The sequence below is a fragment of the Trachemys scripta genome, chromosome 8 (genome assembly GCF_013100865.1).
Source record: "Trachemys scripta elegans isolate TJP31775 chromosome 8, CAS_Tse_1.0, whole genome shotgun sequence".
Classification (NCBI taxonomy): Eukaryota; Metazoa; Chordata; order Testudines; family Emydidae; genus Trachemys; species Trachemys scripta.
In genome coordinates, this window is record NC_048305.1 from 45,651,959 (window position 1) to 45,678,322 (window position 26,364).

Below are 26,364 nucleotides of genomic sequence, written 5' to 3' on the forward strand. Positions count from 1 at the left end.
GGCAGACTTCTTCCCTATGCCTCAGCTGCACAATCCGCTGCCAGCCCAGGCCTGCTCCAAGTCAGCCAGCTTAGGCCCAGCATTGGGCCATATCCCTCAGTCTTCACTCAGTCAAAGCCCCAGTTCAGAGGGAATTTAACCCATGCAGTGAAGGATAGCTCAGACCCTCGCTGTTGGTTTTGGGATGGGGACAAACGCCTCTCACTCTGCTCCCCTTCTCCTATGCAGAGGGAACTCCATCAGGTCCCAGACGGAGTCAAAGTCTGGAGCCTGCAATGCCTGAATAGGGCTGAAATGAGGCTAAAGGGTTAAATTTTCCAAAAGCTACTGAGTGATTTAAGCGTCTATATATCATTGACTTTCAATGGGATTTAGATTCCTAAAGCATAGCAGCACAGGTGGGTAGCTTTCCTCTAGCTCGCACAGGTAACAATAGCAGTGAAGACGAGGCAGAGTTATTGACCCTGATGCAGAGCAATAACCTGTGTACATAGCCAGAGTCCCTGGTGGGCTTGTATTGGGACGGATGACCCGCACTGAAGCCTGCGCCATTACTCATGCCAGCTGGATTAAAGCTAGCAGAGCTATGCCTATCTGCACTGCAGTCACACCTTCATTTGTGGTGTGGATGCACCCAGCATCTTACTGAATGTCACGAAGCTCCTAACTGCTGAATTCACTTTTGAAAATGAATTTGGGCTCCTAAATCACTTATGTGCTTTGGAAAATTCAATCCCTAATGACTTTGCCCATCCCTGTTAATAACCTGGAAGGTGGGGTGGGAATCCAAGGTTTCCAGAGATGAAATCTATGTCCCGCCTTTATCCGAGGCCACGTCCACACTAGAAAGTTATGTTGGCAGAACTTTTGCCAACATCAGTTGCCTAATCTCAGTGACCTGGAGCTCCTCCTTATCCAGAGCAGGATCACGTCCCTCACGTCTATTAAATAGCGTCGAAGGCCAGAAGGGGCCACCAGAGATCAGCTAGTCTGATGTCCTGTACAGCACAGGTCACCATCAGCACCCACACACTAACCCCAACACCCAAAATGAGACCAAAGTATTACAGCCCATGGGAGACTAGAGGAACCAAGATGCACCCCCATTCACCAAAACTTCATTGTCCTGACATTATTCATTATTCCCCTGACATTCCAGCAGCTCTACAGGAATGGGTGCCCTAGACATACCAGAGACCAACTCAGGGCTGAGATTATACCGTTCATCTCACCCCTGCTCCTTTTTAGCTAGGAATCTTTAATGCAACCTGAACTGCTCCACTTTGGGGAAACCTTTATGCTGTGGCAAAGCAGCTTCACAGCTGGCGTTTCTGTAGGGGGGGCCCAAAGCAACAGCACTGGAAATAAGCTCACAAGCACATGCACACCACCAGAACAATTCTATGGCCTTTCCTTCATGTTATTCTGATCAATAGAGGCTTGTGCACCAGTCGATTATGGGGGCAGACAGTTCTGGGAAACAGAGTCACCCATTCCTGCCTGGAGGAGTCACTTGGGGGCAGATGTTTACAAAGAACTTCCCTCTGCTGCTTTGCCTAATGGACCCGTGCCCTCGGCTCAACCCGTTCTCAACTCGTGAATCACCATTCAGGCTCCATACTAGGCCCATTGTGCTGGCTGCAGACGGGTAGCATGAAGGGGTTGTCGCTCTAAAGCTTGGACTGAACATGGCAATGTCATCTTGGAAGAAATGTAAGCCCGCCCTTCCCCCACGCAGAGAGTTAAGTGGGACAGGGAGGGGCCGTGCATGGCCACAAGTTACCCTAGCGCAGTGTGGAGGCTGAGCAGTGAAATGCACTAAAGCCAGGGCATGCCCACATTAAGGAACTGGACCCTCAGTCCCCATTCCAACTGCTGTGCACTCAGAAAGTCATCACAAAGTTGCCCCAGAGGAGCAGCCGAGGACATAGGGGGATCCTCACAGGGCATCAAGCTGGCATTGCTGGCTCCTGGTAGGGGGCATGTCAGAGTCAGCGCAGGGCACTGCTTAGGGCTGCTCTGAATTACACCAGGGGTCATTTTGATCACTGGTGATCCCAGAATCAGAGGAGCAGAAACGTGGCTTACAGCTGCCAATCCCCTCTCCTCAACTGCACCAAAGATTTGGCCCTACATCTCCCCCACAACTGTAACCTGGCTGGCTACACCGCAGACACGAGGCCAGACCCTCTGCTGGTGTCAGCCAGGGCAGCTCCACTGACATCAATGGAACTACACAGATTTACAGCAGCTCTGGAGCTGGTCCATATACCAGGACATTTAACAGCTTGGTTCATAAAATAAATCAAGGCCAAAGTGGTGCTGGTGCATTGATCTGAATGGGAGACCCCACGCCTACATAACTGAATAGCAGCACTGAATAGGGGGGATTTCTACAGCCGCTTAACCCCTTCCAATGAGATCTCAGGGCAGTTGGTGGGAATTCAGGAAGTGGCTAGTGCTACAGGATGGGCAAGTTCGAGTCTGGGGCAAGTGCGGAGTTGAAGGTCTCTTCTCTCGCGAGCCAGAGAGCTGAGCTTTCTAGCATTAGAAACGGGTCAGTCTCAGCCCTCAAGCGGAACACAGCACTTACTTCTACCCCGAGAGGTGCCGAAACATCAGCTCAAAGAGTGGGACCAGGTACAGAGAAGCCCCTTTAACTCAGTTTTTAGATGACTGGACATTGATCAGTTAGTTTTTTAACTGATCAACGTTGAGCAGCTTCTAAAGACTGGGACTGCTAGTCGTTACTATACACAGTGATAATTTATTATGTGCAGTGTGGTAATGACTCACAGCCCCAGACGAGATCAGGGCTCCACTGTGCTAGGTGCTGCACGTACACATAAATAAGATACAGTCCCTTCCCCAGAGAGCTTACAGTCAGATGAGGCAGACACACGGTGGGAAGGAAACTGAGGCACAGAGGGGGGAGGTGATTTACCCTAGGACTCACAGCATGTCATTGGCAGAGCCAGGAACAAAACACAGGTCTCTTCCCCTCTCTGGCCCACTGTTTTGCACATGGTTTTGCTCACTTCCACCAATGCCTGTTGCCCACTGCATCAAGTTCAGACGTCTTGTTCTCCACAGAACTTCTCAGCTCTGCTCTGCCTCACTCAGCCACTCTCGTCTTTAACCACAGCACCCCTTCCACATCAAGTATGCCCCAGAAAACCAACTTCGCCCCCACTTTCAGGCCTCCTACCTGGAATGCGTTCCCTGCACTGATCGCTAAGGGCAGTTTGTTAAGATGTTTCTCCTTCAAATCCCCCTGCAAGACTCACTTATCCCATCACCCCCAACACGAAATTACCCAGCTAATCCTGGTGAAGTAAGAGGGCACTCAGGCAGAGCAGAAGGGTTTTAAAGCTCTGAGCATATGGTGGGCACTACCAAAATACAGATTATCATAATCATGGTCTCACATTATACACCTGCCCACAAGGCATTTGGCTGAGTTTGATTGCTGGCAAAGCACTGAAAAACTGAGGCTGAAAGATTGAGAGAGGGAGAATTAGTACAAGGGAGAGAAGAGGGCTCAGACAGGTTGAGAGATGGAGAATTAGTGAGGTGGAGAGAACAGGGCTCAGACATGTTGAGAGATGGAGAATTAGTGGGGGGAAGAGAACAGGGCTTGGCCGGAGAAGAGAGGTGGTGAGGGGTAGTGGCGTGTAGCAGCAGTGGAAACTGTATTTTTAATACAAGGAGGTCTCTATAAATTATGGCTTCGGGGATTTCTATCAGATGTCCTGTAGGTTACATGGTGCCCTCTGCTGGTGAGGCAGGAACTAGCTCCGTTCATAAGGGTGTTCTCAGCTGTGCTCCAACCACTTGACCAGCAATCCCCAAAAGTTTCTGGCCCTGGCCTGCCAACTCCATGAAATCTTTGGCATGCTGAACTGAAATAAATGAAGTATTCTGATTAGCAGCAGCATCTCCAGCCCCCAGCTCCATGACTGTCCCATGGCTCCCTCTCTATGCTGACTATTTAACTCTAATGCAACTGAGAGGCAGTGTGGTACAGTGGATTGAGTCCTTGGCACCAACAAACTGCAGTTCTATTCCTGGCTTGGCCTGCTGGATAAGCTTATGCAAGTTACTTCCCTGTCCTGTGCCTCAGTTTCCCCTCCTACTTTTTGTCTACTTAAACTGTAAACTCCCTGGGCAGGGACTGTCTCTCATTCTGTGTCTGTACAGCACTGAGCACAAGGCGATGATCTTGGTTGTGGACACGAGGTGTTTCTCTAATAATACTTGCTCATAATCTGGCCCTGCTAAGGAATTCAAATGCAGAGGTGCTTCTGGGGAAGGGCAGAGAGCCCCATTCTTCTCATGTAGTCAGTAAACAGCACTGATGCTCCACCCAGGTCGATTTCCTGATAGCTGCTGTAAACTGTCCTCATTAACAGCCCTTTGCTGTAACTCTCTCCTCCTGAGCAACTCCTGAGTTTTAGTAAAGGCCCCAGCCCAGCAGCCCCAAATAGCACACCCCATCTCTCTTGTTCCCTGGGAAAGTAGGGGCTGGAAGCTACTGCACAGCCAGTGTGCTCAGTCCTGGGAAGAAAGAAACTTGCTAGACTTTACAACACCACCTCCCCAGCTAATCCACTTTGGAGGGAATCCCTTCCAGTCCTCCTCGGCCCAAGGAACTTTGCTACAACACAGGGCCTTTGAGAGGGGCAAGGGAAAGGTGGGGGTGATCGCTCATAGAGGGTTCCCTAACAAAGAACGACCAACTCCCAAGAGCTCTGAGATGAAGCATATTGCAGATGGTGGGACCTGGTGGGGCTACAGCCAGCTGGAAAAGGGCTCAGATCTCAGCAAACCTGCATGCTTTAGAAACGCTGCATCACAGAGAGAAAATTCCCTCCCAAGCCAGCAAATGGAACGGAGCTGAGCAAAGTGGATTGTTTGTCCAGTGCCAGGAAGAAGATTTCCCTGCAGCATAAGGAAAACACAGACTGGACCTTCTAGGGGCTGAGTCTCATGTCATGTGAATGGGGGGGGAGGAGGGGCCGTTCCATATACCTGCTTCCTACTCCACTGTGACCATTGGCCCAGATCCTCACAGGTATTTAAGCTTCTAAATTCCACTGAAATCAATGGAACTTAGGAGCGTAAACACTTTTGTGGATCTGGGTCCTAGTTCCTAGTTCTGGAGGCACTCAGGCATTGCAGTGAAGGGCATGGTATGAAAACCTAAAGTCATCAAGTTTAGGGCCAGATGGGACCATTGTGATCATCTAGTCTGACCTCCTGCATAATAAGGCCAGAGAATTCCACCCACTAATGTCTATATCAAGCCTATAGCTTCTGATTGAGCTAGAGGAGCTCTTTTAAAAAGACCCCCAATGTTCCCTTTAAGACTCCGTGTGATAGAGAATCCACCCTCTCCAGCCAACAGTTAACTACCCTCACTGCTAAACCCTGGCACCTTGTTTCTTGTCTGGATTTGTCTAGCTTCAGTTTCCAGCCACTGGATCTCATTATGCCATTGTCTGCTAGACTGAGGAGCCCTTTAGTGTCAGAAATCTTCTCCCTGTGTGGGTAGCCCAATGGGTTGGTCATGCTTTCCAAGCCCAGCTCGGCTGCTTGCTAGTAAACTGATGTTGGTTTTCAGAAGGGTGGAGACTTCCATCTGTGTTTAGAAAGACACTCAGGAAGTCCTGTCCCTTGGCTGATCCCCTTACAGCTCAATAATAAATAATTCAGCAGTTCTCAGCCTTTTCCAACCTTTGCTATGCTGGAAACCCCCCCCCCCCCCCGCCCCGTCTCTAGCCAAGATGTCCTTCCCCTTTAGCAACATGGGAAAGGCAGGGTGCTCAAAGCCCCACTATGGGCTAATCCTCTGCCTCTCACCAGCACTGGTTTGTAAAAAGTGCAAAGAATATCAGGGAAGTATTCCAGAGTGCCTTGGACAGGGAAGTGCCTGGCTCTGGAGTTGGCCATGGGCTGCAGAGCCTTTCACTGCCATGTTCCCCTGCCTAGTCTGTCCCACACCAGTGTCATTGGCTGAGAGCTGCTGGGACACTTGGGCAGTTGGAGTGGAACAAAGGCAGCTTTCAAGCAGCTGGTTTCCTTCCTCAAGAATAAAAAAATCCCTCCAGATAGTAGAGGCCAGGTCCCACAAGAGAGGTGCAGAACAGAGATTTGCATAGCCCATGCTTAGACAAAAAGGCCAGAGTCACTGTAACAGAGGCTTCATCACAAAGGGTCCTGTTCTTTGCAAACAAGCCTCACCTGAGACTTGACAAACTCACTACATCAAACATGTCTTACAGAATATTTATCCATAAAGCATAACATGTCAGGTAGCTACAGAAAGCTCGTAATTTTGTCAAGATTCATAACCATTGAGAGATATCTGTATGGGTAATAGTTAAGGAATAATGGATATTGAGAGTGTGCTTTAGGGGGGTGGAGGGGAGAACCAACTTTTTTAGAAAGGAAAGGGAACTATTGAGAAGTGCCTGTTTTGGTTTGTATTGTAACCAGCACTCCCTCGTTTCTATTAACTTTCTGTTCTTTCCAAATAAACCTACTTTGGCTTTATTCTAAGTGCTCACAAGTGCTGTGTATTATACAGGAGCAGTGGTTTGAGGTAAAACTGGCAAACTGGACTACAGGGCTCCTTTGGGGGCAGAGGATCTGGGATTTCTGAGAGTAGCATGTCCAGGTATGGATAGCGCAGGGGAACAATTCAAAGGGACTCAGGTGCATCTGTTGTTAACCTGCAAGGCAAAGGAAGGACTATGGCGAGAGGGAGGCTCAGATGGTCATCGCCATCCAGCAGCCCCCCACCCCCCGCAACACCCTCTCCAGAATCTGCTGCTCATTTTCTGGCTGCACTTTCCCCTCACCTTTTTATTCAGTCACCTCACTCAGTCCTGGGCACCTCTTCTTGACGCTAGCTGACTCTTGCTCCTGGAGGGAGGTGGCCACAGGGACTCTGTGTGCACAGAGCCTTGGCTATGCATACGGTGATCCAATCAGTTACCAGCTGGTAACACCCACTGATGCCTCTGCTCTCTTAGAGCACTGCCCAGGCAGTAGTGCTGGAGTCCCCCATTGGTTCCCTCCCCCCCACCTTCCATCAGCTGTTCCCCAAAAAGAGTTCACTTCTGCTTCCCTGAAGCCCATCCCTTCTGCTGGAGAGGCCATTGCCCCACTTCTGCAGGGGTCAGGCCAGCACCCCCTCCCTCCAGTATTAACCCAGAGGGGTCAGTCTCAGGGCTGGTGGCTAGATACCCTCCTTTCTCATAGAGGTGAAAGCTCCAGAGGCCTAGGGCAGAAGTGGCAGGTGGCACCTGAGTCTATGAGAGGTCTATGCAAAATGGCATTTGGGCTGGTGCCGAGGCCTTAACCAATCACACCTGGCATCCCGGCTTGGGGCCTAGGATGGGTAGAAACAGCCCCTGAGGGGGAGGCAGTATTGATGCTGGCAGGAAAGGGCTGACAGACAATGGGAGCGAGTGCCATGGGCTCTAGCAGCATTCGCAGAGGAATGACTAGGTGCTGGGCTGATGTGGGGCTAGGTGGCAGTTGTAGCCTAGAGGTCCTTCATCAAGCACCCACCTCCTTTTGAGGGGTGCCTTAAGGTGGACCAGAGAGCCGACCAACAGCGCAGCATACTGGGGTAAGGCTTGCAGGTCCCTGGGCCTGGCCAGTTGGTGCTATTTGAGTTTTGTCTTTAGTACTAAGGGAAATTAATTTTGTTGTCTGTTTCTCAGTGCTACAGGGGCACAATTTCCACTCCCAAGTCACATCTGCCTGCAGCCCCAGCCCCATAGGCTTTGACCTGGGCAGATCTCCAAGGGCCAGCAGTGCTGAGTCTGTTTCACACCTGGATAGGATACACCCCCAGGCATAGCACTTGTGCAGCAGGAAGCATGGTGCTAATTCAGGCAGTGACATCCCTCCTGCAGCAGCTGCACCGAGCCAGCTGCTGGGCTGGAAGAAGGGCCAAGTTTTAGGAGCAATGCAAAGACAAAGCCCCGAGTGCTCAGACAAAGGACCATCATTGAGCACTGTTCCTAGGAGGAAGAGCCAGCGTGGGTTGATGTGACAAGGCAAGTGTTTACATTCAGGCCATCCTAGTTCAGCACACTGAGTTCTCCATGTCTCATCACACAAAACACCATTAAGGTTGCTATGGACTGTTCAACCTAGCTATACTCTAGCCCAGAGGTAGCTGCAGTATGACACTGATCCAGGAAGAATATAAGCTTTTTGACAGTCTGAGGACAACACAGGAGGACATACCGGTGCTGGCTGAGAGCATTTTTAAAGACACATCAGATGTTCACCACATGCTCTGGGGTTGTAGCCACTGCAGTACAAACAGATCCACCCAGGACCCAATTCTAACATCCTTACAGAGCAGGGACTCCCTCTGACCTCAGTGAGAAAGAGCCATGCAGGCCAGTGGAGATCAGAGCTGGGCCTAGCTCTTCCTCAGATCCCACCTATTCACCTGAAGGGAGAGCTGGGGTGAGAGCGTACAAATGGCAGGCAGGGCTAGTGACAAGACTGCATATGGGTGAGTCAGGTGGACAGACACAGGAGACGGGTGGGATTGGGGGTCAGTCACAGACCCAGGCAGCCCCCTGTTGTAAGATGGACTTCCTCACTTTTCCCCAGCCTACCAGCTTTAGCCCTCACCTCCCACCCTTCATGCTGGCCTCCCACTCCACACCCAGGGCCCTGCTTCCCCAATTCTACATCTGCCAAGGAAAAAGACCTTTATTTTAAAAGCAGAGAGCGGGGAAGGCTCCCGCGGCAAACATCCGGCGCTGGTGCCCAGGGGACTGGCCTCCACAGCAATAAGGAGCCGAAGAAGTAGAGCTAGACCAGGCCCCATTCCCCTAATCAGCTGGCTCTCAGCCACTCGGAGAAGGAACAGAACTTCTCACACCATTGGCCGTTGCCTTGAGACCCTTTTGGGGAGCGCAGGGGTCACCCCAGTCCTTTCACTATGGCTGGCAGCCTCCCTTTTTCTCCAGAGGGAGGCTTTCCCTCCCAGGATCCCACCTCCCCTCGGACAGGCTGCTTGAGGGGCACCATTCCAGCCCTAGCAGCCGGGAGGAGCACATATGTGAGGCGCTGGAGGGCACCGTTCTTCACTTGCAGTGTTTACAGTCAGACGGCACAACTGCATTCAGCTCCTCTCTCCAAATCGAGAGCACAGGCGGGTAACCCAGACGAGGCAGAACGTCCCCCTCACACGATCTCCACTGCCTTCAGCATGTCCGACAGAACGTAGGAGCTATCCCACGCTTGGCCGGGCCTCCTCAGCGTCCTCTCCAGAGTCCTAGCTGTCTCCAGGAGCTCTGGGGCAGCCAGCTTCACCTCAGGGTGCGGCTGGCAGAACAGGATTTCGTTGACCTCCCCCTCGATCCTCCGGGCGTACAGCAGAGGGAAGACCTCCTTGAGGGCAGCCAGAACTGAGTCTTTGAGCAGGGAGTCTCGGCACACCAGATTGAGCACAAAAACACCTGGAGCAAGGGGAAAGAGACCCGAAAACACAGGCACGTTTGGAACTGGAGTGGTCAGAGGCAACCTGCTCCACCTTCTGCACCAATAGAGGCGCTTCTGGGGGACTACAGATCCCAGGCAAGCAGCCAAGCATGCTGGAACTCACGGTCTAGCAGCAGCATGGCCAGGCTTGCAGCCTCAGTCTGCTCCATTTATGCCCATTAGGTGCAGCTCCTGAATTAACAGCAAGAAGGCACCATGGCCCTCATCTGGGTAAAGCTTGAGAGCACCAGCACCGAAGGCCAAGTGGGTGAAAGTCTTGGCACACAGCGCAAACGAAGAGAGGCCCGTGCAGAGCAGCCATGGGCCTGCAGCTACCCGGTAGTTAGCAGCCGATTCCAGTGTCTAGCAGAGGGGTCCCGTTGCTGTTGCTAATGCCAGCGAATCACTGAGCATACACAGGGCCAGCCTGCCATCCCTCATTGCCCCTTCCTCCATGAGCAGACCCACTGGTATCAGCAGGCCCACTCATGGAGCAAGGTGCTAGTCATCCTGGGGGAGGGCATTGCAATCTGACCCACACCGCCCTGTACATCCATTGAGCGGCTGCCTCTGCCTCATCAACGTTATGCCATTGAGCCTCCCGTCAGATGGACGTTATTCGCTCTGTTTTACAGAATGGGGCCGAGTCACAGAGGCTGCCACTGAGTGGCAGAACCAGGCACAGAACCCAGGGATCCTGCCACCCAGCGCCCAGCTTTCACCACTAGGGTCACACTTGCTCTCTTCCAGCATGAAGAGACTAAGAGGGTGCTGACACCTGGAGACAGCCATTTGGGAGGCAGGTGCCGTAGCGCGGCATCTGCGCACATGCGAGGCTGTCGGACAGCCTTTCCATACCTTCCGGTGCCAGGATGGTTCTAACCTTCTGCAGGAAGGACGTTTCCACAAAGGCTGGGGGCGGGCAGCTCATTCCCAAGGTGGAATCCTTGCTGTCTACATCGAACATGACAGCATTGTACCGGGCTGGTGCTGCGGAAGGAGAACAGCCCAGTTAGCGTCCAAAGAGCAAGGCAGCAATAGCGTGGGATGAGCCAAGCACTGCTCACTGCCATAGTCACTGCGCAAGTGGCTGAGATAAAAGGTGGAAGGTTAAAAGAGATTCTTCTGCCATTTGCACAGCAGCTTCCATCCAAGGCTTTATGAATGACACTTGCAGGAGTCGTCTCCCTTTCCACAGAAATGCAGCCACCCCTGGAGTGGGTGTGGCAGCCGCTCAACAATTAACAGAGGAAGCAAAGAACACTGTGTCACATTGGAACTACAGGCAGCCAGGCTGGAATTTGGCACCAGGCCAGGAGATCTTTAAATGACCACAAGTGGTCACACCGCCCATTTGACATCTTGCCAGAAAGATGAGCCCTCCTGCAGCACAGTGACCCCCCAATGCCAGGCTGTGGCATTAATTCAGTAGGGACAGGGGAAAGAATGCAACCAATGATGCACCACCACCACTTTCTCCAGCGTTTGGGTTCTCTTTGGAGATCTCCCATCCACATACCAGCAAAGGATGACTCTGCTTAGCTTAGGAGAGCTGAAAAGATCATAGCTCATGATGCTAATGGCTGCAGGTGGAAGAGAATCAGATAACCTTCCACACCTTGCTAATGGCACCTCAGCTCACATGTGTGTTACATACAAATTAAATGGCTGATGGTAAAGCAGTGATGGGCTAGCGTGGACGGACTGGGCAGAGGAGAGAGAGGTCGTGTGGACACACTTGGGTGGGGAGTAGGGGAATCAACAAGAAAGGGATGGGTATGAGTCAGAGTTGTCCACTGAGGTATCATCATCAGATCTCTCTTCCCACCACCCCATTGGGCACCGCCTTAGTGGGATCTCCGGAACAGCGAGTCTCCCCATCCCCTCGTCCCATCCCTGTGAGGTACAAGGCTAAACAACCACAAGGAGCTTGAAAGATGGGCGTTGGGGTTGCTGTGCTCAGTGCCCAGGGTCAAGAAGCAAAGAGAGTGCTCAGCACTGCTCTGCGGTGACCCTGGCTAGCAGCTACAGGCGTGGAACCGATACCATCCTCTCACAGCATTCAAGAGTGGGGAGGCAGGATGGGGGGGCCTCAGGGATGCATCAGTCTGCAGGGACCCTTGCCCATTACCCGCCGATGCTGCCAGCTTGGCCACGTAGTCCAGGCCATCCGAGATGTGAACCTTCATCCTGTCGCCTTGGGAAAAGCCGAACCACCGGGTAGCCACCTCCAGCATGGAGGGGTCGATTTCAACCGCCTCGACGCGGGACTGGCAGAAATAGTCGTGGATGAAGAGAGGCAGGCTGCCCCCGCCCAGCCCGATCACCAGCACCGAGAGCTGGGCTCCTGCAAGCAGGAAGCAAGCTGGGAAATTAACTGCCATGGCAACATGAACCCTCCGTGCTCCACGCTGCCGCCTCCAGGCCAGTGTAGGAGAACACTATGCTCACATTCCACCCACCACTGCATCTGGCTTCGCTAGGCAAGGGGGTCCCTGCTGGGGTAGAGCTTGGGCAGGGAAGCTGCTTCTTCATCCATGCACCATCTAAAACAAACATCTTTAACCCTTTCCCTCCTGCAGCTGGGTTAAGTTCACTCTCTGCTGCTCTGGACCCATCTCCTCCCCACCTGCTCCCTCTCCTCCTTGAGTGGATTTAGCTAGAAAGCTTTCAGAGGGAAGTTTTCATTTTAATACGGGCCACATCTGGCCCTCCAGCTGCACACTGGGGTCCCCGTGGAGTCCAGAAACCAGGCCCCTCACCCCTTTTCCCTCTGTTTCAGGGTGAGAACAAAGCTGATCGACTGCAGGCGACTGTCCAAGGAAATTCAAGCCACCGGCAACTCGGCTCCTACAGAAGCTACCCATGTAACAGGGATGTACATGTCAGGGAAGTTCAGGGCAGTCGAGGGACTCCTGTCCAGCACCTTGGCGTCCCCGTTGCTGTCGCTGCCTTACTGGCTGGGGGTAGAGCTGCTTTTGCTCAGCTCTTGGTATCCTGAGACAGCAGGAGCCTTTCGCGGACGCTGTGGCTGCCCACCAGCTACCAGGCCATCAGCTGCTGAATGGGAATGCAAGGGAGCACCCAGGATAGCGAGCGAGCGAGCAATAGAGCCAGGAAGACAGCAGCAGGCACCAGGCCACCACCCTCTGCTCAGCTCAGACAATGCAACCTACCAGGCCTTGAAACTCCCCTGGCTTTGCAATACCAAGTAGCTACGGCTGGCTGGGCCTGGGACGTACACAATGCCTGCTAGGAACATGCTGAAGCCACGCTACTTGTTTTGCTTACTGACCTTGCCAGCCTTTTAAACCGGCTCTGTAGCGACAGGCGGTGAGCGCCCTAACCCAGAGCACCAGGAGACCCCAGGGCTAGCGCCCAGTCCCCCCGCCCAGCCAGAAGCACTTCACCAACCCAACATCCCCCAGTTACCCATCCACGAGACTGGAAATCCAGGCCAAGGAGCTTCTCTCTGACCAATAGTGCTTGGCGCTCCTCCAGGGCCTGCCACGGGAGGATCTCAAAGCACTTGGTGAGCTTGAGCTAGCAGAGCTTCCCCTCCCTTCTGGCAGGATGTGGGCAAGTGTCGTCCTTGCTGCTTTACAGACATGGGAGCTGGGGCACAGACATCAACCCATAAGCACTCTGTGTCAGCGCCAAGAACAGAAACCAGGAGCCCAGAGTCCAAGGCTCCTGCTCTAAGCACTAGCCTCTGCAGCCACTCCATACCAAAACGAACGTGTGCCGTTTCTGTAGCATCTTTCATGCTGGGGGAGGCTACAGCACTATCCACGTGTCCAGATGGCACCAGAGACTCACCCCTACCTCTGGGATAGGGAGAGGACATGGACGGACTAGCACCAGAAGCAGTCAGAGAGGAGTCCCTGGGCTTGCCCTGCCATTCGGTCACTGATGGAGACACTCGCCCCTCCCCTTAGCTGTCCCTGACTCTGAGTTGACTAGACCAGGTACAAGTGCAGGGAAGACTTATACTAGGGACTTGCCCTCTCCTATGGCGGGGGGGATCGTTTCTCTTAGCTCATGGGCCTCGCACCTGGTAGAAGCTCAGGGTTTCTCAGCAGAGCCAGTCCCGCAACCATGGCCTTATGGTGTTCACAGCAGAGGTAGCTCCTGTCAATGGCCTGGCAAGCTGATGTTGGGGGGGCCTTGGTGGAGCCAGATGCCTGTTTCTTCTTGTCCTTCTTCCGCTTCTTCTGGCCTGAACACAGGAGACACATTAGCCAGATGCCCAGGCAGACATGCAGAGGGGCTGGCACACCTGACAAGCACTGGGGACAGCAGGGCATATCCTTGGGGGAGAGGGGCCACTAAGTCCCCATGTGGCTATGCAGAAGCTTGGAGAAGGGCTCGTTTCATTCTGCTGTATCCATTAGGGGTTCATCTTAGGGTCAGACTGGAGCTAGGTTTTCAAAGGGGCTGGATGATCTCTTCCCTTCCCCAAGCCTGCAGTCCTACCTCTGGCTATGGCTAACTCCTTTTGTTGCTCCCTTTCCAACATTTCAAACAGACACCCACGCCTTCATACTCACCTGCCTGGGCGACTGGAGCCCCACACCCACTGACCTCTGATACCAGCCTCGTTCCCCTCCAGTCTGTACACACGTCATCTCCAAACTCTCCCACCTCCCCTGCAGCACGGACTCCATCACCTGTCCCCTTTACAAGTCCCTGGGAAAAACTATTTCTGATCATTTGTTCACAGGCAGCTAAGACTTCAAAGGTGTCTGCCAACAGGAAAACATGGGGCGTGGTCTCATTCTCTCATGTCAATTCAACCAGGACCTTGTGGCTGCTGTGACTGGCTAGCAGTACTGTCATGTCAGGATTTATCAGTTTTACTCTCTTAGGGCTTGTCTACATTACCCACTGGATCGACGGGCAGCGATCGATCCAGTGGGGGAGGTCAATTTATCGCATCTAGACTAGATGTGATAAATCGACTGCCAAGCGCTCTCCCGTCGACTCCGGCACTCCACCAGGGTGAGAGGCGCAGGCGAAGTCAACAGGAGAGCATCAGCTGTCGACTTACCGCAGTGAAGACACCACGGTAAGTAGATCTAAGTACATTGACTTCAGCTATGTTATTCACGTAGCTGAAGTTGTGTAACTTAGATCGACCCCTCCCCCCCCCCCCGCCCCCAGTGTAGACCAGGCCTTATTCTCAGTGTGTCCAACTCTCCCTCGTCCTTAGGGTTTTGTTTTGTCCTTCCCATAATGAATTAAAATGCTGCTCCTGGCAGCCGTGAGATGGCATCAGGCCTGAGACGACAATCCATCTCTCGAGTCCCACTAAACATCTAACAGCTCAGTAATATTCAGATTGGGACTTTACATCAGGTTGTTGTTAAGACTGCCTGCCCTCGCTCAGCTGAAGGTAGTGGTGGTTGAAGAACGGTTTAGAAGCACCACTAGGAGCACTGAGAAAGAATTAAGAAAAGGAAAACATAAGATGAACACCAGAAAAATGTTTCCTCACAGCAAAAGGTGCAGGATTGGACTGTGGGCTAATCTCCTGAGGATACCAGCTTCTCTGAGCAGGGACCGTTCTTCCTGAGCTTTGGAAAGTGCATAACCCACCATGGACACCACCAATAAATCATAAAGGTAAGTGGTGGAAGCTCCATCATTGGAGTCCTTTAAAATCAGAAAGGACAAGAGGCTAGAGAACATATTCATAGACTTTAAAGTCAGAAGGTACTGTTGTGATCACCTAGTTGGCCTCCTGCACATTGCAGGACACAAACCTTGCCCACTCAATCCTGTAACAGGCCCCTAACCTCTGGCTGAGTTACTGAAATCCTCAAATCATGATTTAAAGACATAGGCCTGGTCCACACTAACCCCCCACTTCGGACTAAGGTACGCAAATTCAGCTATGTTAATAACGTAGCTGAATTCGAAGTACCTTAGTCCGAACTTACCGCGGGACCAGACGCGGCAGGCAGGCTCCCCCGTAGATGCCGCGTACTCCTCTCGCCGAGCTGGAGTACTGGCGTCGACGGCGAGCACTTCCGGGATCAATCCCAGAAGATTGGTTGCCTGCCACCGAACCAGGAAGTAAGTGAAGACCTACCCTAAGTTAAAGAGAATCTGACATTTACTCTAGTTTAAACCTGCAAGTGACCCATGCCCCACCCTGCAGAGGAAGGTGAAAAACCCCCAGTCACTGCTAGTGTCACCCAGGAGAAAATTCCTTTATGACCCCAAATATGGTGATCAGTTAGACCCTGATCATGTGAGCGAGACTTTCCCAGGTGTCTGCCTGGTGAGAATTCTCTGTGGTAACTCAGAACCCTCCCCATCTAGTGTCCCTCTCCACCCATTGGAGAAATTTACTAATGGCAGATGGGTCACATGCCATTGTAGGCAACCTCATCATACCATCCCCTCCATAAATACATCAAGCTCAGTCTTGAAGCCAGTTAGGCTTTTTGCCCTCACTGATCCCCTTGGGAGGCTGTTCCAGAACTTCACTCCTCAGACGGTTAGAAATCTTTGCCTAATTTCAAGCCTAGACTCATTGGTGGCCAGTTTATATCCATTTGTTCTTGTGCCAACACTAACCCTTAAACACCAAGGAGGGAGAGTTATCTCCCCATAGCCTTCATTTTGTTAAGCTAAACAAGCCACACTCTGAGTCTCCTCTTGTAAGGTAGGTTCTCCCTTCCTCTGATCATTCTAGCAGCCCTTCTCTGCACCTGTTCCAGCTTGAATTCATGTTTCTTAAACATGGGAGACAAGAACTGCACACAGTATTCCAGATGAGGTCTCACCAGTGCCCTCTATAATGGTACTAACACTTCCCTGATGCATCTTAGGACTGCACTAGCTTTTTTCACAGCCGCATCGAAGTGACGGCTCATAGTCATCCTGTGATTGACCAATACACCCCAATCTCTCTTCTCCACAGTGGCCCCCTGCGATGAGCTAGATGTCACCCAATGTGGTTGTTCCATTTATTCTCATGATGTGCTCCCATTGCTTTCCAACCTGCTTATTGCTGCCCAGAGCCATCCAATGGCTCCTGGGTCTACTGCAACTCTTCCCAGCCCTTAATGTGCTGCCCAAGCCCTGAGAATCTTTCCCAAATTTCTAGGCCCAAGTTTACACACCTCTAGGGGCTGCACTGGACAGCAGCCTGGCTTCCGACTGCACCACATTCCTGTTGCTGAGAAAGATGAGCCGCCGGAAATAGCACATGTTGTCCCCTTTTACGTCCTCAATGAGGTATTCCCCGCTCATGGCGCTGGTGTCCTGGTGCTGAATGGTACGGACCCCGATGTCCCCCCCTACAGAGAGAAACGGCACCTGGGGGAGAAAGAAAAGCAATGGGGGAAACTAACTCACACAGGAGACACCAGAGAGCTTTACAGAAAGAACCAGAGGAAGAGCTACCAGCCCAGAGACTGCAATAGGAAAACGGCACCAGAACAAGACTGCCATGAACACAAGGCAGTATTGTTGGTGGCACTAGGCATCACCTTAGGTAACTCAGGGGGTTGGAAGACCTGAGAGTCGATGAAGCCCCCCCGCTCTAGGCCAAAGTGAATCAAAGCCCCTGCATGTTAAACTTTACTAACCTCACAAGCCAGCAGCTGGGAAGCAGTAGTGATAAGGGAAACCTACATGCTTCTAGCTAAAGGACAAGATTACTTGCAGAAAGAAACAGTGAGAACAAGCTGCACAGCCAAGGTCGTGTAATGTAGCCAGAGGGAGAAAGGGGGAGAGGTGGGAATGGAGGAAGGGGGGTGAGAAAGGGCGGGGGAAGAAGGGAAAGGCTTACCTGCAAAATGTATAAAAGACAAAGGCTGCTTATGTTGGTGTGCTTGATTTGAGACGTGCCTGTCTCCTTGCACCACTTTGAGATCTCAAATAAACTTTGACTGCTTCTCCACCCTGGTGTGTTCATTGGCGCGAAGCACACCGGCCAACAGACCCCTCTGTTGCTGTCCTCGGGCACTCTGTGCCGGCAACAGTATGTTGTTCTAATTGGTATTGTGCAAACTCCCACCTGCAATCCCTGTCTAAGCTGATTGGAGACCAAGGCAATAGCACTGCTCAACAGGCCCCCATATAGCATGATGGTCCAAGGGGCTGATGTTTGGATACAGATTCTGATGGGTTTAGAGCTTGGCTTTCAGGCCAAAGCAAGGATCTGGTCTGATTTTCAGTGATGCTAAAATAAATAAATAAATAAAATTTCTCTTTTAAGATTGTTGTCCAATTTGGCAAGATTCTTAGGAAATCAGTTGTTCTCGTGAGAATTCTAACGGCTTGGCCAGAAACCTCATGAACAATTTCAACTGCCTCAGAACCAGGCCCGGAACTAGATCTGCAGGGGCAGGTCCAACCCTGGGGATTTGAATCTGATTTCCCACATCTACTGAAATCTGAAAGGAAGACAGATTATAGAATCCAGCTTTGCCTGGTTCCTGTACTTTTGCCTTTAACAGGAGACCAGCAGAACAGTTTCACAGAGTCACAGAAATCTAGGACTGAAAGGGACCTCAATAGGTCATCTAGTCCAATGCCCTGCACTGGGGCAAGACTAAGTATTATCTAGACCAGAGGCGGGCAAACTTTTTGGCCTGAGGGCTACATCGGGTTTCTGAAATTTTATGGAGGGCTGGTTAGGGGAGGTTGTGCCTCCCCAAACAGCCAGGCATGGCCAGGTCCCCGCCCCCCCTCCCCCCCCCCCCCCCCCCCCCCCCCCGCTTCTCGCCCCCTGACAGCCTCCCGGGGACTCCTGCCCCATCCACCCCTCCCTGTTCCCTGATGGTCCCCCCCGGGACCCCCGCCCCATCCACCCCTCCCTGTTCCCTGATGGTCCCCCCCGGGACCCCTGCCCCTGACTGCCCTCCGCTGCCCAATCCAACCCCTCCTCTCATTCCTGATTGCTCCCCCGGGACCCCTGCCCCCATTCAACCCCCTTGTTCCCCGCCCTCTGACCATCTCACCCCCTATCCACCCCCCACCCCCGGACTACCAGCCCGAACTCCCCTGCCCTCTATCCAACCCTCCCTGCTCCTTGCCCCCTTACTGTGCTGCCTGGAGCACTGGCGGCTGGCAGTGCTACAGCGGCGCTGCCCAGAGCGCCAGGACAGGCAGCCATTCTGCCCAGCTGGAGCCAGCCACGCCACCGCGCAGCACAGAGCCCCGGGTCAGGCCGTGGCTCTGCAAGAGCCCCGCTGCCCAGAGCGCTGCGCTGGCAGTGCGGCAAGCTGAGGCTGCGGGAGAGGAGTACAGCTGGGGGGGAGGGGGGAGAGAAGGAGGAGGCGGCCAGCCTCATTAGCCAGGAGCTCAGGGGCCAGGCAAGAGGGTCCCGTGGGTCGGATGTGGCCCGCGGGTGGTAGTTTGCCCACCTCTGATCTAGACCATCCCTGACAGGTGTTAGTCTAACCTGTTCTTAAAACCTCCAAAGATGGAGATTCCACAACCTCTGTAGGTAAGTCTGTAGGTAATTTATTTCAATGCTTAACTACCCTGACAGTTAGGAAGCTTTTCCTAATGTCTAACCTAAATCTCTCTTGCTGCATTTTAAGCCCATTGCTCCTTGTCCTGTCCTCAGTGGATAAGGAGAACAATTTATCACCCTCCTCTTTATAACAACTTTTTACATACTTGAAGACTATTATGTCCCTCCTCAGTCTTCTCATCTCCAGATGAAACATGCCCATTTTTTCAATCTTCCCTCGTAGGTCATGTTTTCTAGACCTTTAATCATTTTTGTTGCTCTTCTCTGGACTTTCTCCAATTTGTCCACATCTATCTTGAAGTATGGTGCCCAGAACTGGACACAACACTCCAATTGAGGTCTTTTCAGTGCTGAGTAGTGGTAGAATTAATCTTTTACATTAAGGCAGATTTGTCTGCTATATATAGATGGCCTGTTTGACTTACTTCTTGTGTCTTGCTTACAACACTCCTAGTAACATATCCCAAAATGACGTTCGCGTTATCTGCAACAATGTTACATTGTTGACGCATATTGAGTTTCAGAGTAGCAGCCATGTTAGTTTCTCTTACTTAATTGGCCTCTCAGAGTTGGTAAGACAACTCCCACCTGTTTATGCTCTCTGTATGTGTGTATATATATCTCCTCAATATATGTTCCACTCTATATGCATCCGAAGAAGTGGGCTGTAGCCCACGAAAGCTTATGCTCTAATAAATTTACTAGTCTCCAAGGTGCCACAAGTACTCCTGTTCATATTGAGTTTGTGATCCACTATAACCCCCAGATACCTTTCTGCAGTACTCCTTCCTAGGCAGTTATTTCCCATTTTGTATTTGTGCAATTGATTTCTTCTTCCAAGTGGAGTACTTTGCATTTGTCCTTATTCAATTTCATCCTATTTATTTCAGACCATTTCTCCAGTTTGTCAAGATCATTTTGAATTCTAATCCTGTCCTCCAAAACGCCTGCAAAAAATCCCCCTTTGGTATCATCCAAAAATGTTGTCAGTGTACTGTCTATGCCATTATACAAATCATTTATGAAGACACTGAATAGAACTGATCCAGGACAGATCCCTGTTTGACCTGCCAGTAGTGAAAGAGGCACAATAAACGGTTCTATGTCTCCTCTTAAGAAGCCAAGCTGAACCAGATGCATCTTAGGAATTAGAAGGATATTTGCTGTAGAAAGCTGAGAATAACAGGGGAGCGTGACGAGTGGACAGGTTTGCGTGGCACAGTAGTTTGGCCAGTGTTTTCAGCACTTATCTAGTTATTAGCTGAGATGCAGGAAACAAGTCACAGCAATAATACGTTTTACGAGTTGCTGAATAGTTCAATCCTCAGTGAGGTGGGAAGAAAGCTGCAGAAAGAAACAGGAAGGTGGAAGAAATTTAGGCCAATATTTGCAAATAGGGCGAGTGGTTTTGGGTGCCCAACTTGAGATGCTCTACCTCTAAAAATCAAGCCCCATTGGGGTATCTGAAGTTGAGGCCTTCAAATTAAGGCATCTAAAAATCACAGTCTAAAGAAATGAAGTGACCGGATCTGAGGCAGGGAGAATAAAATAGCAGCTAGATACTGGGCTGAATTAAGCCCCAGAGCTGAACCCCTCCCTTGACTGGAACCAGATCACATTTTGCAATTAGATCCCACTTCCAGCTGAAAGGAGAACATGAATGCACAGAGAGATGGATGGCAACAGGGAGCAGCAGGAGGCCCTGAAGTAGGAACTAGAGCCTGGCTATGGATGTGTGGGGCGCAGGCTGGGTTTGCAACTCTGCCCAAGGAGATGCCTGAACACAGCTGTTGGGAACAGCACTTACCTGCTGCTGGGACGGGAGGCCGGGTGGCGCCAGCTCCATCACCTTCCCCGACAGCTCTGCCTGGATGCCTTCCATCCCTTCATAGTGCTGACCTCTGTGCAGGGCCACTGTTATCAGCCGCCTGAAACCTGCGCTGGCAGCCAGCTGCTTCCGACCCGCCTCCGTCCCAAAGAGCCACTCGGTCTCTCTGCCCTGCGGTACTGGAGAAAGGGGTCGCAATCAGGAGAGCAGAGACCACGGTGGCAGAAACGGATGGTGCTAGAAGTACAGTGCTACCAATGTATCTTAGCCTTTAGCCAGGAGCGGCCAAAGCAACTGCCATCATCTCTAGTACAGATAAGCTCCAGAACACAGTACGTCTGTGCTGCTTGGATCGAGCTGGAACCGGTCAACAGCGTGCTCCTGTTATACTGAAGACAACAACAACTGCAACCTTATCCAGATCTGACAAATTAGATGCAGCCCTATGGCAGCTTTGCCAATACACCCCTTGATTGAATCCATTTTGGATGCCCCTTCCTCCAATGCATTCGTAACACGAAGGCTTGAATGCATTGCAGGACTGTGTATCTAGAGTCTGTGCTAATGAAACAAGAAGACTTAGCACTCCTCTGGATTGCGTCCATTTGTAGATTCCAAAGCACTTGGAAAGTGGAGCAAGTATCTGCCCCATATTTATGAATGGGACAGCTGAGATGCAGAGTGGTTAATTGGTCACACAATGAGTCAGAGATGGGAACAAACTCCAGGAATCCCAACTCTCAGCCTTATGCGCTGGACTACATTGCCTCCTTGGATGAAAATCAAACAGGCCATCTATTATTGTTATTGTCTAGCAGACAAATCTGCCTTAATAATGTGAAAAATTAATTCCACTACTGGTAACAGGTTGGAAGAAGGCAACTGAAGGAATACTACAAATGCACTAACCAGTGTGACCTGCTTTGTGTGTGGCGAAGAAGAGGAGAGGTTTCTACATTCTGTTAAGGAGGCTTGGATTTCATATACTGAAATCTCAGTCAAATGGTTTTTTTTTTTAAATAGTGGAGTGCTCTCAAATTCAAGGAAGGAGTTACTTCAGAGCTCCTGCTGATCCTAAGGAAGCTGGCAGTTTGTACACACTATAAATATGACAGCCTTTCCTTGTTGGATGCATGTAACTGCAATGAGTGCATTTATGATATTAAAACAGAGCGAATTTGTCTATTTAACTTTTACCTGGTAGTAACAACAGGACTGAGCATCACAGAGAAAGTCAGTAACAAACACATATGACATTATCAGCATCTGCTACGCCTCTACCCTGATATAACATGAATTCGGATATAACACGGTAAAGCAGTGCTTTGGGGGGGGGGGGGCAGGGCTGCGCACTCTGGTGGATCAAAGCAAGTTCAATATAACGCGATTTCATCTATAACATGGTAAGATTTTTTGGCTCCCGAGGACAGCGTTATATCGAGATAGAGGTGTATTTATTAGAGGGCAGATTCTGCCACCAGAACTCTCAGCTACTGGTATCTTTCTCCATAAGTAGCCTCAATGAAATGAATGGGGCTATTCATAGGGGTTGGGAATAGCTCATTGGGAAGGTGGCAGAATCAGATCCTACTGGCTAACAGGTGTATCTTGTATTGTGTATTTGCTCTCTGAGCTGATGTAGGGGGCTATCCAACTATCTCAAGTACTGATGTGATAAAGTCCAGGTGCTTACCAATACATCTTCAGATTACACCAATGGGCACATTTTGGAGATGAAAAATAGGGCAGTTAAATGTGATCTGTCCCACCGCCCATCTTCATGACCAATCCCCTATGTCAGATTAAGGCTTTGTATCAGGCCACTGCACTGCTTTTTTGGTCAGTGACTGGGCTCTGTCTACACACAATACCGGGGCAAGCTAATGTGCTTTGTTCTTTTGCTCCTGGAGATCAAGATTTTCAAAACTGGGGTGTCTAAATTTAGGGGCTCGGGAGCCTTGAAAGGCATCTTTGATAACTGACTTGATTTTCAGAAGTGCTGAGCAAAGCTGGGAAAAAAAAAAAGGAATCTTTCTGCAAAAATTTTTGGATTGGGAGGGGGAGGGAGAGAATTCATCCCACTTTGGAATGAACTGTCAAAAATGTGAAAACTTTTCTTGGGAACAAATTTAAAGAAAAATTCCATTTCAGAAGAACTGAAACAAAATGTTTCTGGCTTCCTGACCGCCCTCACTCGGGAAATCTCAGCCCAGCTGCTGGAGAATCACTGAGCCTCCCTACCGGCCCCCAGCTCTGGGAGCTGGAGAAATGCTGCTCATCCCCAGAACTTTGGGGGGCAGGGGGGAGGAGAGAGAGAAAGAAACCTGCCTGTGTTTTAATGAAAGTCTGTAATAGATTTGGTGAAATATTTTATACCACCAACTTCGCATTTGCCAGCAGAATAAGTTCAGTTGGAAAATCTCAAACAATCTCTAGTGCTGAACACCCAGCAATTGCCATGGAAATGAATGGGAGTTGTTGGGTGTCCGGCACTGGTGAAAATCAGGCCTATCTTATTATACCTAACCAGAGGCTTAAGAGCTTAACTTGAAATGGTGACCCCCGCTGAAGTCAATGGGAGTTTTTCCATGGACTTCAATGGGATCAGGATTTCATCCCCATTTTGCACATCTCAACTAGAGAAATATCCTCTCGGAGGAGCTGAACTCACTGATGAAGATGGCGAAGTGATTGTTCCGGGAGGCTTTCACTGAGGGGCTGTCCACCACGTGCAGAGTGTACCGAGGTTTCCCGGCATCTGCATCACACAGATCGAGAGAGACGTGGCTCGCGCTGGGGTTTTTATTCAGCTGGCTGCGCAGCAGAGCATACAACTGCCTCTCCTTTACTGCCTCGACCAGCTGCTCAGCACTCTCCACCCGCGCAGGCTTGTCCTGCTCCTCAGTGCAGATCTCAAGGATCTGAAGAACCGAACCTGGGATCTTCTTGAACTTGGTCATGACATAGACAAAAACGGGCAGAACAAACTGCTGCTTGGCCGCTCTGTCCTCACTGCCCGAGACCTGGTGAACGCGCACCATCCAGCCTTCTTGGGAGAAGTAGCCCACCGCCTTCTTCACCACATGGGCCTGGGCCAAGGAGATACACAGGTAGCGGCCTCCAACCTGCAGCACCCGGCTAATCTCAGCAAACATCCTGTCCACCCTTTCGAGGGTGGCCTCCTCTTCATCAACCAGGATAGCATCTAGGGTGCCCTTGTCCAATACCACCTGGAACTGGGCATCCTGGAAATCCATTTGCAGCATGTCCATCTGCAGGTAGCTCATCTTCGGCCTCCTGTGGGCATTCCGCTCCCTCATCTGATTTATCACAACCTCGCTGATGTCTACGTTCACAATGTCCTGGTAGCCTACGTCATACATCTGCTCGCTCAGTTCGGAGTTGCCGCAACCCACTACAAGAACCTGAGAAATTTAAAGAGATAATAGTTTCCCTATGGATACACAGCACAGTCCTCTTTATCCCAACGATCCCAAACACACATACACACACCATGGAGATCAGCAAACAATGGATTCTCTGGGAGACAAATCCACCATGAATGCTCACTAACCAACACTCGGGGATCTTGCAATAAATGTACTACAAAGGGATTCACCACATGCAAAGGAGGCATTCGACATGTACCTGTTAAACACACACATGCAGGAATCCCTTCCCCACCACTGCACTATAGCTGCACCGGGGTGGAAGACACCATCTGATGACTAGTGCACAACAACCAGTGAACTTGAGTGGATGTAACCTGAACTGCACATGGAATTCAGGGAAACAGGATGTGATTATCTGAGCTAGATTTTAGCCAGAATAAAGGGAGCCATACCCCATCTCTTCTAAGAAGTGCCATGGGATCATTTATGACCACAAGTGGTCATGATCTTGGTTTTATCTACTCGTCACCATCTCCCAACACCAGGCTGGGCCATTAGCTCAGCGCTAGGCAAAACAAACAACTTATGGGGAGATACTGGCCTGGATAAGCTGAGGATCCATGGGATTGGCTGACAAGCTGCCTCCATACTTGTAGATCAGGGGCGGGTAAACTTTTTGGCCTGAGGGCTGCATCCAGTTTCAGAAATTGTATGGAGGGCCGGTTAGGCGAGGCTGTGCCTCCCCAAACAGGCAAGCGTGGCCCGGCCCCCACCCCGTATCTGACCCCACTCCCCCGCTTCTTGCACCGATGGCTCCCTGGGACTCCTGCCCCATCAACCCCCCCGTTCCCTGACGGCCCCCCCGGACCCCTGCCCCATCCCCGCCCCCGGCCCCCCCCCCCCCTACCTCCCCCCCCCCCGCCCCATCCAACCCCCCCTCTCCTTCCTGACTGCCTCCCCTGGGACCCCTGCCCCATCCAACCACCCCTTCTCCCTGAATGCCTCCAGACCCCCCCGCCCTCATTCAACTGCCCTGTTCCCCGCCCTCTGACCCCCCCTCAACCCCTATCCACATCCCCGGCCTCCCTTGCCCTCTATCCAACCCTACCTCCCTGCCCCCTTACCGCACTGCCTGGAGCACTGGTAGCTGACGGCACGGCTGCACCATGACAGGCAGCCGCGCCACCCGGCTGGAGCCAGCCGCGCACCACGCAGCACAGAGCACCAGGTCAGGCTGGGCTCTGCACCTGCACTACCCCAGGAGGTCGCCACCCCGAGCATTGCGCCAGTGGCGCAGTGAGCTGAGGCTGTAGGGGAGAGGGAACAGCAGGGACGCGCTCTACCCTTCGGCCCGGATCTCGGGCCCCACCCAACGGAGGCGCCCCCAGCCGCCCCGCGCTCACCTTGTCGCGGGGCCGCACGTACTTGTGCAGCGCCGCGCACAGCTCCAGGTAGCCTCCATACCACTCGAAGGCGCGCGGCCCGCGCTGCTGGAAGAAGTGCTCCCAGTACTGGGCCGAGCCAAAGTCCCGCGCGCTGCGGGGCAGCAGGGCCATGGCGGGGGAAGGGAGCGTCCCCCTAGCAGGCAGACGCGCTGCGAGCCCAGACTGGCGGCTCTCCCCACGTGCGCCCGTGCTGCCCCCACAGCGCGATCCTGGAACGTTGGTACACTACGTCCGCGTTCAGAGCCTGCCCATTGGGCCCCTTCTCCGCGCACCAACGTCACAGCTCATTGGTTGCCTCTTTTTTCCGGCTTTCTTCCCATTGGCTCGTTACCTCCCCCACCCCGCTGCGTGTTGTTCGAACCTTGACAGGGAGGCGATGGGGGATCGCGGGACAGGGCGCTGCGAGACGGGGGGCGGATCTCCCAGTGCCCAGGATGGAGGGGCTGCTGTGGCGCTCTGTGAACTCAAACACGACACAGCCCATCTGTGCTCCGCTGAGGGAGTGTGGATGAAGGGCTCCCCTTGCCCCCTCTCTCTCACCGAGAGCTAGGGTGACCAGATGTCCCGATTTTATAGGGACAGTCCCAATTTTTGGGTCTTTTTCTTATATAGGCTCCTATAACCCCCCACCCCCACCCTGATTTTTCACATTTGCTGTCTGGTCACCCTGCCAACAGAAGTTGG

The 26,364-nt window shown here is 51.9% G+C and overlaps 1 protein-coding gene across 3 annotated transcripts; it reads right to left on the bottom strand.

Moving 5' to 3' along the window:
* Window positions 1–6,193: 6,193 nt before the first annotated feature.
* Window positions 6,194–25,935, bottom strand: EEF1AKNMT (eEF1A lysine and N-terminal methyltransferase). Of its 3 annotated transcripts, none has more exons than XM_034779233.1 (8): window positions 25,639–25,935; window positions 23,515–24,268; window positions 20,823–21,022; window positions 16,653–16,848; window positions 13,574–13,738; window positions 11,651–11,866; window positions 10,403–10,509; window positions 6,194–9,497 (listed from the first exon to the last, which is right to left on the bottom strand). In XM_034779233.1, exons 1-8 carry the CDS (start codon window positions 25,789–25,791, stop codon window positions 9,348–9,350), a joined length of 1,941 nt encoding a protein of 646 aa, XP_034635124.1. In that variant the 5' UTR covers window positions 25,792–25,935; the 3' UTR covers window positions 6,194–9,347. The 3 variants fall into 3 exon arrangements, with proteins under 3 accessions (XP_034635124.1, XP_034635123.1, XP_034635125.1); XM_034779232.1 differs by having other exon boundaries at window positions 10,378–10,509; window positions 25,639–25,791; XM_034779234.1 differs by having other exon boundaries at window positions 9,223–9,497; window positions 10,378–10,509; window positions 25,661–25,783.
* Window positions 25,936–26,364: the final 429 nt, after the last annotated feature.

Excerpts from the sequence above, each read along its gene's own strand:
- EEF1AKNMT (XM_034779232.1), bottom strand. The coding sequence starts at position 25,791 with ATGGCCCTGCTGCCCCGCAGCGCGCGGGACTTTGGCTCGGCCCAGTAC. Across the intron at positions 21,023-23,514 it reads TCACTTCGCCATCTTCATCA|TACCGCAGGGCAGAGAGACC; the intron begins GTGAGTTCAGCT and ends CCCTTTCTCCAG. Across the intron at positions 9,498-10,377 it reads AACCATCCTGGCACCGGAAG|GTGTTTTTGTGCTCAATCTG; the intron begins GTATGGAAAGGC and ends CCCTTGCTCCAG.